Source organism: Esox lucius, chromosome 22 (assembly GCF_011004845.1).
Source record: "Esox lucius isolate fEsoLuc1 chromosome 22, fEsoLuc1.pri, whole genome shotgun sequence".
In the NCBI taxonomy this organism is placed as follows: Eukaryota; Metazoa; Chordata; class Actinopteri; order Esociformes; family Esocidae; genus Esox; species Esox lucius.
In genome coordinates, this window is record NC_047590.1 from 15,856,760 (window position 1) to 15,873,353 (window position 16,594).

The 16,594-nt window shown below is 43.0% G+C and overlaps 1 protein-coding gene across 3 annotated transcripts; it reads left to right on the forward strand.

Annotated features, from left to right (window-relative positions):
• Positions 1 to 13,061: 13,061 nt before the first annotated feature.
• pcid2 (PCI domain containing 2) lies at positions 13,062 to 16,565 on the forward strand. 3 transcript variants are annotated; one of them, XM_010886078.3, is made up of 13 exons: positions 13,062 to 13,167; positions 13,771 to 13,824; positions 14,170 to 14,259; positions 14,414 to 14,553; positions 14,729 to 14,770; positions 14,857 to 14,911; positions 15,006 to 15,109; positions 15,218 to 15,293; positions 15,397 to 15,639; positions 15,746 to 15,819; positions 15,913 to 16,038; positions 16,145 to 16,268; positions 16,401 to 16,565. In XM_010886078.3, the coding sequence occupies exons 2-13, from the start codon at positions 13,789 to 13,791 to the stop codon at positions 16,488 to 16,490; spliced, it is 1,200 nt and encodes a 399-aa protein (XP_010884380.1). In that variant the 5' UTR covers positions 13,062 to 13,167; positions 13,771 to 13,788; the 3' UTR covers positions 16,491 to 16,565. The 3 variants fall into 3 exon arrangements, with proteins under 3 accessions (XP_010884380.1, XP_019897859.1, XP_034145657.1); XM_020042300.2 differs by lacking the exon at positions 13,062 to 13,167 and adding an exon at positions 13,282 to 13,300; XM_034289766.1 differs by lacking the exon at positions 13,062 to 13,167 and adding an exon at positions 13,557 to 13,575.
• Positions 16,566 to 16,594: the final 29 nt, after the last annotated feature.

Genomic DNA, 16,594 nt, shown 5'->3' on the forward strand with positions numbered 1-16,594 from the left:
TCCTGTGAGTGGACGGTTGTGAGAGGAGGCTCCTCCCCCAGCTGATCACCTGGGCCAGGGGACGGTGACAGGAAGGAAGTGAAGAATGCTGCAGTTACTGTGGACCGGAGTGTCCTTTCTGCATACTAACCTTCAATTTCCCATGCTTACCTTTAAGCATACTGCCTATTTGTATTCCCATCATGCACCATTCCCACTGGCGATAACGCAGATTATGCAGCAGACGATATAAATGGAACCACTCTTTTAGAACTGAAATGATGTTAAATGTACAGGAATAATCCGCCGATTAGACACGCATCCTACAAAAACCAAAATAGCAATTTTTTTGGTGAAAACATTTAGAAGCATACAGCTCCCTCGTCCTCTGGGGATGTAGTAATGATGCCCAACATTTCGCCAGAGAGGCGAAACGCAGAGGGGTCAAGATCATCAACGAGAGGATCAATCAGTTTGCATCCTTGTCCCACATCCTCTCCCTCACACACAAACACACCGTGTTATTGATAGCAACACTGCATTTGGAGCTTATAGCGGAAGGCATACGGAGGGGGAGAACGAGGCGAAAGGGAGTAGAGAAAGAGAGAGCTGAAGAGAGAGTCCAGAATGCAGTGCTTCTGTTTCTAAAACGGGCTTCGTGTTCTCCACAGACGTCACTCAGAGTGACGGAAAAGTACCACAGTAGACTGACCCAGCCCAGCGAACGTTCCCACTGCACCCCTCTGGAATATTATCCCCATCTTTAATCATTTTTCTCCCCTGTCAGAGCCCAGCAGACAAGGCGCTTTGTCTTTCTATAAATAAAGCATATACTTCATCAATCAGTCGCTTTTGCAGTACTAGAAATGAGACCGTAAAATAAGGGTTGTACCAGAGGATTAAGTTGGGCGAAAGGCTTGAATAGTTTCATTATGCATTTTTTTTTTTGGATCTTTAATGTAATTTAATTTACTGGCTTTGGTTTTGATCAACATCTGACATTTTTTCATTAGAATAGAGGAAAGTATTGTTTTAAAGCAGAAAATAACTTGACTGAGGGACATTGTATATGTTCTATTTAACAGAGATATTTGAAGGGGTGTTAATAAAACAAATCCTGTAAGTGTTACACAGAGTGAATCCATGTAACTTATCTGATTTGTTAATACACATTTTTAGAAGTGCATTTTTACATTATATCATCTCCTTTTTTTAGGTCCAAAGAGATAAATAGTTATTCTGTCCTCAGTAGACTTTTCCCATCGAATGTATTTCTAACAATAAGTTCCAAAACAATGGAAACAAAAAGGAGGCTGAACAGGTTTTTTACCTATAATAATACATACAAATGCTGAACAAAGCCACTGTTTTGACTGACATGGCCAGAAGAAATCAGCGTTTCTTTAAAAGAGGGCTGATGGTTGGGACCCATTCGTTGGATGCTTTGTTGATAAAGACTACTCAACTTGCTGATGAACAATCATCAAATCTCAAACGAAACCCTTATGGGAGATTCTGGAGTGGCGCCTGACAACGTTTTCCAACACTATCAGCAAATTATGGAATCTCCTCATGAAAGAATGGTGTCGTATCCCTCTAGTATAATATAGGAGCATTGAAGCCAACCTGGTCGCTTGTGGTTGCCCAACACCCCCTTAAAACACTATACTGCTTTTATTTTCCTGTAGTTTGATGTCAGGTATTGAGGCAGCATAAGCCTGCACCCTACTGACAGACAGTGTCCATTGCAGGCTGAGAAAATTCAGCCTCCAGACACAAATATAGAATAGAATATACATGGCTGGTGAGTTGTCAATGACGTTTAGCACCCCCACTGTACTTGAGATTTTAGTTCCGGGTTAACATGGCTAAATCCTTAATGAATGGAAGAGATTGGCGCGTCTAATTCCAATTTAACGACGGCAATCGTTGCAACGCGTTTAGGACATTAGGGTGCTGGCAGATGTCTTGTAAAGCCTATGCAGTAGCGTCGTGCATCTGATGGCCTGGCAAATGAATCCCCTGAACCCCTTGACACATGAAAACTTCAATTTTAGGCAATAATTAAGCTCATTAAAAGTTTCCAAGTCATTACACTAATTAGAACAATATCTGGCGTACAGAGTTAACTTGCTCCCGCTTAGAGACAGCCCAGGCATGTCTTCAGCACATCGATGCCCTGTGCCCACACGCAGTCTATAGTACGCCAGGGCTAATTGCGAAGCGTAATACGTTCGAAGCGGTGTGCCTGTCCTTGACTGCCCTTCCTCCACTAACTCTGTGCTCCCAGGCCACCCAGCCTCTGGAGAGACTGGAATAAGAAGATACATAAATAAACCCAGAGCTTAAAAAGCTCATCTAACTTTTCGGCTTATATTTGGATTACCCTGTGGTAAGCCCGTCAGTGACATCGGGGGTAGCGCGACACCCGTGCCAGCCTGACGTTAACAAAAGATGCCAATTAGAGAGAGGAATTCAGAGGTTTGTGTGTATATACGATGTTGTCTCTCCTTGCAGCAATAGTAGAGCCACTTCGGCGACGTATTCTATAAACATGGTCTGCCCGGAGCTTGCAAACCCAGCCAATTCATTTGAAGCCCATCTCAGTGGTGTCACTGTACGACTAACGTGATTAGATTACTGAGGAACTGTCAGGGCTGTCATCAAAGCTGTCTTCAGGTTTTCGTCCAGATCTAAATAACAATTTCTTCTCTCCGGTCTAGGGATGTTCACTGTATCTCCCTGAGCAAAGCCACAGTTAGAAACAGCATTTCTCTCTGCAATCTATCAAGCCATATAATAAAACACTACAGAGAGGAATTCCCTGAAGAAAATCAGCCCATTGTATGAAAGACAGTTTTGCTGAAAGAGCAGTAGGACAGGTTTGGACCCATGCTGCAGTGGTACCTGTCCACCGGGGGCAGCAGCTGATGGCTCTGGACCACCCTGGGGTAAATTGGCTCAATGTGTGAAGAAGAGAGCTCCCTTCATTTACGCATCAGGACAATCCTTTCTCATAGTCACTATTGACACCAGGCTCAACCCAGTCAATGGTTCCCCCACCTTGTCAAGTGTACTAGGTCCTGATGGGTGTTGACTGTCAACAGTGGGAAATGAGACTATGCACCGCCCTGCAGACACTGCTTACAGTACACATTAAACACCCAAGGACACGTTAAACATACCGGGAAATGAGGGCCTGGTTACTATCACACCAATGGCTCCTCAAATGTCCTTTCGACCAAGGTGTCTGGGAGTGTGTGCGGATGGGTTTCACACGTCATGCAAACTATTGCTGAGAGAGTGCATTTTCTCTTCAATATTTGGGTGGTTTTAATTTCCTGCGAATCAGCATCCCTCCTTTCCCCTCTTCCCTGCCTCTCATATTCCATCTTCCTGACGCATCTCGCCTCACCTGCTCAGTCTCGGGGCAGGATGATGAATGGAAATAGCCTAAGTGCCTCTCCATATTGCTGTCAGGCGGCGTGCGTTTTTTCCCGTGACCAAGAGCTGAGGTGACGGAACTGAATGACTGTCGCTCTGTAGCGTTCACTTCTGTGATCATCAGGGGGATTTGAGAATCTTGTCAACCACCGTAACTCTACCTTATGTGACAACTTAGATCAACCACAAAGACAGCTCCGCTTTCCACATCAGTCTGCCCTCCAACCACGAGTCTGGACTCCCCCACATGCGACAGGGTCTTTGACCCCATCTTTTGAAAGGGGCCCTCAGGGGTGTTTACCCAGCCCCCTCATTTACTGCCTTTTCACCCGTTACTGTTTACGGTCGACTCCCGACTGCAGCCACCTACAGTGGCGTTGGTGCTTGGTCATGCCATAACCACGGCCTGATTGTCAACAGTTACAGCCTACAAGGAAGGGTTGTGAACTGCTGGAGGCCAAAGAAGAAGCACCACCCTGTCAAAATAGACAGGACCACGGTGGAATGGGTGGCTTGAAGTTTCTTTCAGGGTTGGGAGTTAAAGACACAGATCACACAGATCACTCAACCAGGAAGTGCTCTCAGGCAAACACACTCTGGGAGTACAGTGCGTTCCCTGGTCAAGGGGACTTGTACCAATTCATTTGCTGGGTGGGCCAATCCTGGTGGGCAAAGTGCAGCTTAAAGACTGACACTATTTAAACATTTATTCATTTCTGATACCGACTATTACATTTTTATTTTTTGTTTTTTAAATCGCCCCCTTTGAAATGCTTAGAAACAGTAGGTCTGCTCTAGTCTAATGGGTGTGACTTTTATGGGTGTGTAAAGTAAAGTAATATAAAAGCAAAGTAACCAAAGTACTTTACCCAGGGAGTAATAGGTGAAGTAATTTAGTTACCTTTAGCGTGAGTGATATGTAATATAATTTGTTTTGAATGACACCAATCTCGAGCAATACACTTTGATTTGAACTCAGCAACACCATTCAGTGAAGAAGTTACATCAGGTTTACTGGTGACCCTCGATCACAACGGAGATCAAGGACATATAATATGACTACACTTCAGGGACAAAAAGACAGAACAATACAAATCAAGATCTAAATGAGTTTAATTTGCCTTCCGTACTGTACATGTTCTTTTTTTACTGCAGAACAAGTTTGGAAGAAATCTTAGTTTCTCTGAAAGAAGCAGTGTGGGAAGGTGAGTGTGCATTGAGCCTCACTGCTGACATAGATGCAGGTTTGTGTGACTCGATAGAATTGATCACTAATACACATCCTCACAGTCTGAAACAGCAGAACTGGCTGCAATACGCTAAATCTGGAGAACACCAAAGCCTTTGTCATTTTTGTTTTTTTTCTGTATTTGTACTCGCTTTTATTACCCCTTTGTCAACTTCTTTATATCCAGTTGTATCTACGGCCCTGTCTTTTCACAGCAACTCCCAACGGATTCGGGAGGATTAAAGATAACAGCAAGCCTTCTTCCTAGGCAAGCCATTCTGTATTTTTTTCACACTGCTCTTCCAATAAGCAAGTAATTTGGGTCTGCTTGAGTGAGCTTTGCAGGAATTCAACTGCCTTAGGGAGGTGCTATAGTGATAAAACCAGGAAATCCCTGCTGGTGACACCTCCTACTCCCTGGAGAATGTTTTACGAGTGTTATCAATTAGTAACACTCATAGGGCTTCCCAGACACTCGTCAGCTAGTGTCAAGGCTCAAATTTAAACTTTCAAGGCCCCTCTCCTGATGTGCCTTTACTACAGCATGTTCCCCAAACAGGCTCATTAGTTTTTGCTTTATTCCTATTTCTTATTGGTTGCCATTATATCTGTTGGCTTTGTTAAACCAAAAATATCCACATAATATGCATGGCAAAGCTACACCTTCAGAAATTTCTTCCATGTAACAAGTTTATATTTAATAAACTTTTCTCATGTTCTATTAAATGTATCTGCATTTTTCCAGAAACCCAGTTTCCCACTGTAGCCTATTTTTTTGATTACACTAAAGGAGTCCTATATTAGAATTGTTTCTTGGGGTTTTCACATTTAGTAACCTATTAATTGGGCAGTAAATTTATTATAGAAAGACTAAATGAGTCTGCTTAACCTGACGCTTGAAGGCAATTAACCAAGGTCAATGCTAATAGGACTCAAAGTTCCTATTAGTGTAGCCAAAGCTAACCTAGCTAAACTGATTATTAGCTATAGCAGCAATCTAATCAGGCTAGCCAAATTCTTATTGGTTGAAGACGTTATTCCGACTTCATGAGAAGCACAGTGCACAAACCTGTTGAACCATAGAGATTGATTGAGAAAGCATCCCTATTTACTGAAGTTTCCATTATGATGTATGAGTACGTGGGCATTGCCATTGAATGAAGTCATCGAGAGGGACTGACCGCAGTCCGATGGGGCATTGGATCTGCTGTGCATTACTCCATTCACACTGCTAACTGATATGCTGAGTCAGTGAATCTGAGGAATTATGTAAATATATATATTTTTAATCTGAATGCTACAAAAAAAGTTCTGCGTGCAGTTCCTTGTCAGAAACCTATTTGTTTACACGGTGAAGACAATCCCATGAAGATTTAAATATATCAAATGCATCTAGATAAATATACTCCTGTACAAGATGGGTAAAGTTATTTCACAAATTCCGCTTGTCGCATGTTGGAAGGGGTTTTGCCAAATCGGGGTTGATACAGTAATGCACAAAAATGTGCATACCCTTTAGAATTCGTAATATACACTCACCTAAAGGATTATTAGGAACACCATACTAATACTGTGTTTGACCCCCTTTCGCCTTCAGAACTTAATTCTACATGGCATTGATTCAACAAGGTGCTGAAAGCATTCTTTAGAAATGTTGGCCCATATTGATAGGAGAGCGTCTTGCAGTTGATGGAGATTTGTGGGATGCACATCCAGGGCACGAAGCTCCCGTTCCACCACATCCCAAAGATGCTCTATTGGTTGAGATCTGGTGACTGTGGGGGCCATTTCAGTACAGTGAACTCATTGTCATGTCCAAGAAACCAATTTGAAATTATTCGAGCTTTGTGACATAGTGCATTATCCTGCTGTAAGTAGCCATCAGAGGATGGGTACATGGTGGTCATAAAGGGATGGACATGGTCAGAAACAATGCTCAGGTAGGCCGTGGCATTTAAACCATGCCCAATTGGCACTAAGGGGCCTAAAGTGTGCCAAGAAAACATCCCCCACACCATTACACAACCACAACCACCAGCCTGCACAGTGGTAACAAGTGGTAACATGGATCCATGTTCTCATTCTGTTTACGCCAAATTCTGACTCTACCATCTGAATGTCTCAACAGAAATCGAGGCAACATTCTTCCAGTCTTCAACTGTCCAATTTTGGTGAGCTCGTGCAAATTTTTTCCTATTTGTAGTGGAGATGAGTGGTACCCGGTGGGGTCTTCTGCAGTTGTAGCCCATCCGCCTCAAGGTTGTGCGTGTTGTGGCTTCACAAATGGTTTGCTGCATACCTCGGTTGTAACGAGTGGTTATTTCAGTCAAAGTTGCTCTTCTATCAGCTTTAATCAGTCGGCCCATTCTCCTCTGACCTCTAGCATCAACAAGGCATTTTCGCCCTCAGGACTGCCAATGTTTTTCCCTTTTCACACCATTCTTTGTAAACCCTAGAAATGGTTGTGCGTGAAAATCCCAGTAACTGAGCATATTGTGAAATACTCTGACCGGCCCGTCTGGCACCAACAACCATGCCACACTCAAAATTGCTTAAATCACCTTTCTTTCCCATTCTGACATTCAGTTTGGAGTTCAGGAGATTGTCTTGACCAGGACCACACCCCTAAATGCATTGAAGCAACTGCCATGTGATTGGTTGATTAGATAATTGCATTAATGAGAAATTGAACAGGTGTTCCTAATAATCCTCTAGGTGAGTGTATGTGCCATTTGTAAAGAAAATATTAGTGAGCAGGCAAAACACATGTTTTTTTTTCTTATGTGATTCACATTCAACTGTAGGTCATAACAGAATGGCAAAATCATAAAACAAAACATGGCAACAAAGAAAGACATTTACTGACCCCTGTTCAAAAGTCTACATACCCTTAGTTCTTAATACTGTGTATTGCCCCCTTTAGCATCAATGACAGCGTGCAGTGTTTTGTAATAGTTGTCTATGAGTTCCCAAATTAATGCGGGTGGTAAAGCTGCCCATTCGTCTTGGCAAAATGCCTTCAGGTCATGCAAAGGCTTTGGTCGTCTTGCATGAACCGCATGTTTGAGATCTCCCCAGAGTGGCTCGATGATATTAAGGTGAGAAGACTGTGATGGCCATTCCAGAACTTTCACCTTATTCTGCTGTAACCACTGGAGGGTCAACTTAGGGTCATTGCTCTGCTGGAAAGTCCAAGAGAGTCCCTGGCGCAGCTTTCATGCAGAAGAATGCAAATTGTCTGCCAGTATTTTCTGATAACATGCTGCATTCATCTTGCCATCAGTTTTCACAAGATTCCCTGTGCCTTTAGAGCTCATACCCCCCCAAAACATCAGCGAGCCACCACCATGCTTCACAGTGGGGATGGAATTCTGTTCACTACTACAGAAGCTGTGAGGCGTGTCAAGATGTTGTTGGGCATATTGTAACCGGGCTTTTTTGTGGCATTGGCGCAGTAAACATATTGTAACCAGACTTCTTTCTGGCAACGCGACCATGCAGCTCATTTTTGTTCAAGTATCGTCGTATTGTGCTCTTTGAAACAACCAATATTTTTCCAGAGCAACCTGTATTTCTCCTGAGGTTACCTGTGTGCTTTTCTTTGAATCCCAAATTCTACTGGCAGTTTTGGCTGAAATCTTTCTTGGTCTACCTGACCTTGGCTTAGTATCAAGAAATCCCAGAATCTTCCACTTCTTAATAAGTGATTGAACAGTACTTAATGGCATTTGCAAGGCTTTGGATATCTTTATAAATCCTTTTCCATCTTTATAAAGTTCCATTACCTTGTTACGCAGGTCTTTTGCCAGTTCTTTTCTGCTCCCCATTGAAATGAGGACTGGCCTTATAGTCATGCCGCTCCTCCTCCCACGGCACTGTCATGTCTTGTTATTGCACACACCTGGTGTCCATTCCCTCATTAGTTTACCTATATTAGTTCCTGTCTTCCTGGGTGTCTTTGTGAGGTTTTGTTCTATGTTCAGTGTCGTCCTGGAGATACTTATGCACGTTTGTTTCGCGCTTGTGCGCTTTGTTTACTGCGTGCCATATAAAGAAGAAAACAATACACAGCTACGTTAACTGCCTCCTTGCATTTGACACCTTTAATTGGACACACGCCACAACGACACATTTGTGACACCCATGGCTCAGTATCTAACATGCTCAGTGCATCCACGTGAGAGCTAACAAACTCACTGACTATTTATACACAGACACTAATTGCAATTTAAAAAGCCACAGTTGTGGGAAATTCACCTGTAATTGCCATTTTCACCTGTGTGTGTCACCTTGTGTGTCTGTAACAAGGCCAAACATTCAAGAGTATGTAAACTTTTGATCAGGGCCATTTGGGTGATTTCTGTTATCATTAAGATTTTAAAAGGAGCCAAACAACTATGTGATAATAAATGGCTTCATATGATCACTATCCTTAAATAAAAGTGAATCATTCTAGCAAAATATCACAATTTCTGCCAGGGTATGCAAACTTATGAGCACATCTGTAGCTGGCCTTATGCAGTTTTGACATGTGGCTCTGCTAAGGCTGCAGACTGCCCACTATCCATCTGTAAGCCAAAGTTATGCTGGCCCCCCTTGCCAAAGTTATGCTGGATCCCCCTGCCAAAGTTATGCTGCCCCCCCCAGTCATATCTGTGGACCGAGGTCATTAGATGGGCACCAGGGAGGAAAAGCCCCCAGTCATGAACTGGCATTGTGCTGAGTTCACAGGCAAGGCCAACACCCAATGGGAAGCACAGGTTGTGCTGGTCATTATACTGACTGATTGGGCTGCACAGAGTCCATAAGCTGGTGTGGCAATGATGGAGTCCTGTTAAGCTTCTACTAAGTTTCATTGTCAATTTAGTTTTCCCATGTATGGACTTCCAGGTTGCACTCCAATAGGAAAATCTGTGCCCATATGTGGTGTTCACATACTCTAAGGCTGCATACCATTTGGAAAAACAACACTTGTGTGCATTTCTAGACCCTTATTTCTCAGTTGTGTCCTCGTGTGTTTAGTGTGAACTGTAAGCACAAACTACATTCACACATTCTGCTGTTGCCAGTCAACAGTCTGGGGGCTGGTTCAATGCTAATATTATACCCATCAATGATTTGTATGGTCAAAGTAGATGCCTTGGTCGGATACTGTACACATTATCACAATATAACCAATGTTATTGCTGGTGTATCGAAAATATAATGTTTTGGCTCCAACACAATGCACATCCAATGTAAAGAGCTTTTAACAGTACATCACCTTTAAAGGCAAAATTGTTCATCATGGTGTTCAAATTTTCAGAAGACCCGCGGGTCAAGGAATACAGAGGGGAGCATGTGGGTTGCTGACAGGTAATTTGACTGGGCCACAGGGACACCATAGCCCTCTTGACCTCTCCAAAGATGTTGCTGGACACAGAAGCCTCCAAAACCCATGAAGCTAGACAGAAAGATTGCATTAGTGACTCAATGCACTCACATGGAGTAAAGCATTGAGTGAAGCACCTTCTTAGGGATGGCCTTGAAGAAGACAAGTAAGCCAGTGACTCATGCTCTGTGATTTAGACTCATCGGGTTAGCCTGAGTGAATAGCATTGCAACAATCAACTCTTAAAGTAACAAAAGCATTTTTTTAGCTTCTCTGCATAATTGTTTTGATGAATATATATTTTATATGTTCCTCAGAAAAGAAATCTGAGCCCAGATGAACACTCGGATCCTTTACAGTTTTTAGATTACTGTACAATTGTACTGTATTACTGAACTGTTGAAAGTCACTGTCCGATCAGACAGCAGTTAATTTCTTGGAATGAGAAATAACATCCCTTATCTCTGAAACACAGGTTTCCAGGACAGGATCGACCTTTGCAGTGTTAAGATGTCGTCTGCATTGCAGTGAAAAGACAATGCAAGAAAATGTTTTTTCCAGCCTGCCTATACTGATGGTTTTGCTACCCTCACAGCTGAGGCCCCTAAGCTCAACAGGGAATACAGTCTTTTAACCATCATTTTGTAACCAGAAACCAGAAGTCATTTTTAGTTGGAAAGCATAATACCTAGAAGAGCAGTATAGAGTCCTTACATTCTGAAGGGCATCAGAGTGGGTTATGGCAACTATTACGCACAAGGCCACACCTAAACCTGTGACCACCTGCACCAACGCTACTCAAATGGGCATCAATGAACTGAACCAACTCATTCACCCAAACATTCAGTCATGTGCACTCTCACTGTAAGTTGTTATGTATATAGTGCCTGCTGTCAATATTTGCTTGTTCAGTGTTACAAAAGGACAATGTCAGAATGGTAAAATTTTGTTTTTGAAGTCCAGAGCAGAAATGAACAGAAATGTTATTGAGGAAAGACAAAATAATTTACTCAAACAGACTAGATTTTAACACAAGGGGATTCCTTGCAGTGGTCTATGGAACTGACGATCAGTGTTCATATCCTGGTTGCAAATTGTCTCAGCGCCGCCCCGGTTGGTGAAGATGAATGATTACACAGGGTTGCCTTGCCACGTCACACTCTGGCAATTCCTTGTGGCGGGTTGAGCACGTACCAGCTTAAATATGGTTCCTAGCTGGAGGGGTGCTCTCTCCTACAAGTATGTTGGTTAATGCCTACTTCCTGGTGGAGTGAGCAATGTCATAATATGTGGAACGGCTCACTGGGATATACTTTGGGGGAACATTTCTGACTTTCCCCAAGTCTGCCTAGAGTTTATAAGAAAAAGCCATATTAAAGAATTAGCACCATGAATTAAATAAGAGGTCACCTTTTCACTCAAGTGTCCACTTGAGTCACCCACAACATCAAGCAAGGTCCAGTGAATGACACGCATACCTGCATAGTAAAGGGTATTATTTACAGTATACAGATTGTATCCCTCCCTGTAAATACAAAGCTATATCCAGACTTAGGCTTCTAATATGTTGCTAAGCCAAACAGGTTTTTCAGTGAGTACAGTGCGTCCTGATTTTGGCACTCAGCCTTCACAGTGTATATTTTGCTTTGCCTCTCCTATAAGACATCTTGGGGGGAAAAATTCTCTCTGAGGGATTGACAAGACGAAGGGATAAGACGAAAGCATTCTCAAAAGCTTGCTTGAACAGAGACCGAAATCAGAAAGAGGCTTATTAAGGAGAATAATTTTTAGTCAGCTCAGTGGCATTTCAGTTGCATTTGTAATAAAACAATCTCTCGTGGACAGACTTGGTCAACATATATTGTACTGTAGATCTGTCACAAAACAGCTGTGTTTGTGAGATAAAAAGCCGTCATAGTTTCTGATGGGGAAGGCTGGCCCATAGATTTGCAAGAGAGGGTGTGGAACTCTCTTTTCAACACACAAAAACATTTAAACATGAGTTCTGTTCTGGGTTAACCAAGATTAGGTAGGGAATTGCTTTGGTGTGTATAAATTGAAAACCTTTTAAATCCACGTGTCACATGTCTGCCTCTCACAATTATGTATGTTTAGATGAGCGACCCAGCAGTGACCCCAAATAGAAAGCTATTACTGATGTGATACCACAGACATAGTCAAAACTGTGACAGAATGTTGCTAGGCGACAAAGGCGACAGCTGTGAGATCTACAGTAAGCAGATGTGGTTTTTAATGACAGAGCTGTTGGTGGACTTTGATATGTCTTTCAGAGAACTCAATGAATGCAACCCACAGGGTTCTAGAGGGGCTGTGTCAGCATGTCTGAATGTTGCAAGGCTAGCACAAGAAAGCTTCTCCCATTCTCATTCAAAAACAGAGGTATTTATGGAGTATATAACAAATACTGGAGGGCATTTTGGTAATTCATACATCATTACCACGGCTAAGGATTTCTGTATGTTGTGGTAAAACCTTGCCAGGAGCTATGTAAAGCTCTTTCTGATTCTGACCTAAGAGGAGCTGCAAGATGAGGAGAATGGAATTAATGGTTTGTGCAGGTCAGGGACCACTTCACTGAGGAAGGTAGAGTGAGTGATATCATACTTCTCAAAGGTTTAGCAGGACACACACGTGTACAGACAGACAGAAACGCATGCATGCATGCACGCACACACACACACACACACACACACACACACACAAACACACTGAGACCAGAAGCACTTTGGAGGTTCTATTTCAGGAGCCCATTTCTTTGCCATTAATCACACAGTGAAGTGTGAAACACTCCCTCCCACTGGCACAAACTCTTGACAAAGGACCGCCAGCCTCATCATACATCACTGAGCTGTTTTTTGTTTGTGTGTGAGTGTGTGCGCGGGAGTCTGTGCCTGTGCGTGAGCGCACACTGGGAAAAATAGATTTAATTGTGCATAGCATATTATAACCACAGGGAGGCGACAACGTTTATTTAGAATAACGTAGAATATTGGAGACTTTTGTTGTGAAGGTTCATTGGAGGATTTTGATCCGGAAGTTATTCGTTTAGCAACAGTTCAACAAAATTATATTTAAAAAAATGATCACATTTAAATAGAGCACTCCGAGAGAAGTTTAACAGCAGGTAGCTAAATACCTTAATAATGTGTTATTAGCTATATACCGCAATGTAGTTCGTATGCCACAACCTAGCAAACTACTGTACCAGTCAGTGATGCAATGAATGCATTCTTGCTACCTATGTTATAAATGCTAAAGTAATTAAATATGTTGTTACAAACATATTATTGAGCTAACCTTTGATTAAGCGACAAGAACATGTTATTGATTACAGTAGTACAATTGAATCATATCATTTGTTTCTTAATTTAATTCTTTGTTAGTGCATGCTTGCTAACTAGCTCCAGTTACCTACACTGCTTGAGTATAATCACAGCTTGCTATCTAGCCTCCACCAGTTGATCTGGGTCCTGGGGCTTTTTCATTTTGCCAAACAAGACGTTTTAGTTCAGCAAACGTACTTCACACAGAAGTAAAAATAAAATAGGGACCTACTAGATACTATTTCTTCAAAGTTTTTTGTTTCGTTCTGTGTCCTTCTATGTTGTATGTTCACTAAATGTTTCGGAACTTAGCGTTTTGTTTGTTTGACTGATTCGTAACTCTTGCTGGTTAGAGAGTTTGCTGTGAATATCTTTAAAATGTATGTTTCATTTTTTACATATAGGTTCACATCTGGGCCGCAATGGCACACATAACAATCAACCAGTATCTCCAACAGGTACCTATAGCCGTTTTTATATTCTACTATCTTAACGATTATGAAGTGAATCATTCAAGCTAACAGGCTGACTCCAACGCTTAAGCATTAAGCAGTTTTTGTAATTTAAAATCATCACAGTATGTGTTAATTAAATGCTTAGTCTGATTATGTTGATTTTAGGAAACAGATGTAAAGATATTTACAAGCATAGCTCTGATTAGGTCTGATGCCCATAACCCAGATCCTTAGTGTAATTTTAGTTTATTTCAAAGTAGGAAAAAAGTACCACTCCTCCTGAACAGACTCAAATTCATTGCTGTTGTTTATTCAATGCCCCCTTCACCCCATGCAACCCCTGCCCAGGTTTATGAGGCCATTGATAATCATGATGGGAGCTTCTGTGCAGAACTGCTGTCATTCAAACATGCACATGTGGCTAACCCACGTCTCCAGGTAAGTTGACCCTCTGTCTGCTGGAACCTTCTGGCCTTCAAGTCCTGTGGAACAGAGGTTCAATTTGTATGAAAAAAAAAGCCAGTTAGATTTATTCTGAACATAATATGAACATCCTCAGTGTTTTACTCCCATAACATATTCATGCTCGCAGCTGTCCAGTCCAGAGGAGAAGTGTCAACAGGTGCTGGAGGTCCCGTACGATGAGATGGTCGCAGCTCACCTGAGGTGCACTTACGCAGTGTCCAACCACGACTTCGTTGAGGCGTACAAATGTCAGACGTTGGTGGTTCAATATCCTTATGCTACTCCGGCCATAACTTTGAAATAATTTTCTCATGATTGCCCGACCAATATGCCTTACCCATATGCTACACGTGCAAGCAACACACGCTGTGAATATTATATACTAATCTGTTTACAAATGGTTTTGTCATGGTTTCTCTGTGGTTCCTCCTTGACTTTCTACATCATTCCTGAGGGCTTTCCAATCTCACAAAGAGGAGAACTGGTAAGAATACGAAAAGAAAGTTGTTTTATTTTGTTCTGTACAATAAATCTCCAGTCTGTGGCACAACCGTTCTCTCTGCTGTCTAGGGCCTTGCCAGTGATGTTCGCTGTGACGCTGGACCTGCGTATATTTGCAAACAATGTAAGCAAACCAAAAGAACTGCGAACGCTTCCAATCCGGTGACATGCAAGGCGTGCTTTAAGAGGGCTTTGATGATTGTACTGTCGTTTTCCAGGCGGAGCAGCAGCTACTGAAAAAGGGAAAAGGCAAGCAGGGAGACATGCTAGAGAAAGCGGCTGAGCTGCTGATGGGCTGCTTCAGAGTGTGTGCTAGTGACAAGTGAGTTTCCAACGAACAGCATGCCGTTGGCTGCCTTATTTAGCTATATGTCTTAGGACATTTCATATCCCCTCACCCGGTATGCCTTGACTCTGCTCTCGTTCGCAGTCGGGCTGGTATTGATGACTCCAAGAAGTGGGGAATGTTGTTTCTCATCAATCAGCTTTTCAAGATTTACTTCAAGGTAAGGCGGCAGATTCTGGGGACGTTTTCTTCACGTCAATAAGCGCCTCTTTTTGCACGCGAGCGTGCTCCTATGTTTGTCTAAATGGCCCTGTGTCGCCCAGATCAACAAGCTGCACTTGTGTAAGCCCCTGATCCGAGCCATCGACAGCTCCAACCTGAAAGACGACTACAGCATGGCCCAGAGAGTCACCTACAAATACTACGTCGGCCGCAAGGCCATGTTCGACAGTGACTACAAGCCAGCGGAGGAGTACCTGTCCTTCTCGTTCCAGCACTGCCACCGCTCAAGCCAGAGGAACAAACGCATGATTCTCATCTACCTGCTGCCCGTCAAGATGCTACTGGTGAGACCGGGCGCCTCATCGTCAGAGCCCAACGCAATCATCCGGCAGCACATCACAGATCTCATTTAACGAGGCACTGATCCCGGCGCCGCTCCTGTTGTTTCAGGGTCACATGCCCAGTCACCAGTTGCTCAGGAAGTACGACCTCATGCAGTTTGCCGACGTCACGAAAGCTGTGAGGTAAACGCTTTCGCCCGCACACTCCTCGCTCTCGAACTCTGCTCCTCTGATTTCCCCCCCTCTCTGTGGCTGATCAAACTGTCTCTCGACCAGTGAGGGAAACCTGCTGCTTTTGAACGAGGCCTTGGCGAAGCACGAGACCTTCTTCATCCGCTGTGGGATCTTCCTCATCCTGGAGAAGCTGAAGATCATCACGTACCGGAACCTCTTCAAGAAAGTGTGAGTCTCGTTCAGCTTTCTCTTCTCTGGGCCAGATGGAGCTGCACCAGGCCAGTCTGGATACTAAACGGTAACATGCTTGTGGTGTGGACCTCATGTGCGTTAGGTACCAGCTTCTGAAGACCCACCAGCTCCCCCTGGATGCCTTCCTGGTAGCTCTGAAAATGATGCAGGTGGACGAGGTGGATATTGACGAGGTGCAGTGTATCCTGGCCAACCTAATCTGTGAGGTGAGGCACTAACAGAATTACACTGATGGAAAATACATGCAGTGAGTGTTATTTCCTCGTACCTTACCAAACAGTAAGGTACGAGGAAGAAGACGTGTAGCAGCAGTTTAACAGTCTCTTCCTCTTTTCTAGGGTCACATCAAGGGCTACATCTCTCACCAGCACCAGAAACTCGTCGTCAGCAAAGCAAATCCATTTCCCCCTCTGTCATCCTCTTCCTAAACTACATATCCCATCATTCTCTTCACCTAGCAACTGTTCCCGAAAAATATTTGTTCATTTTGGTTCCTTTTTATTTTGTTTTTTATGTTTTAATAAAAGGTATT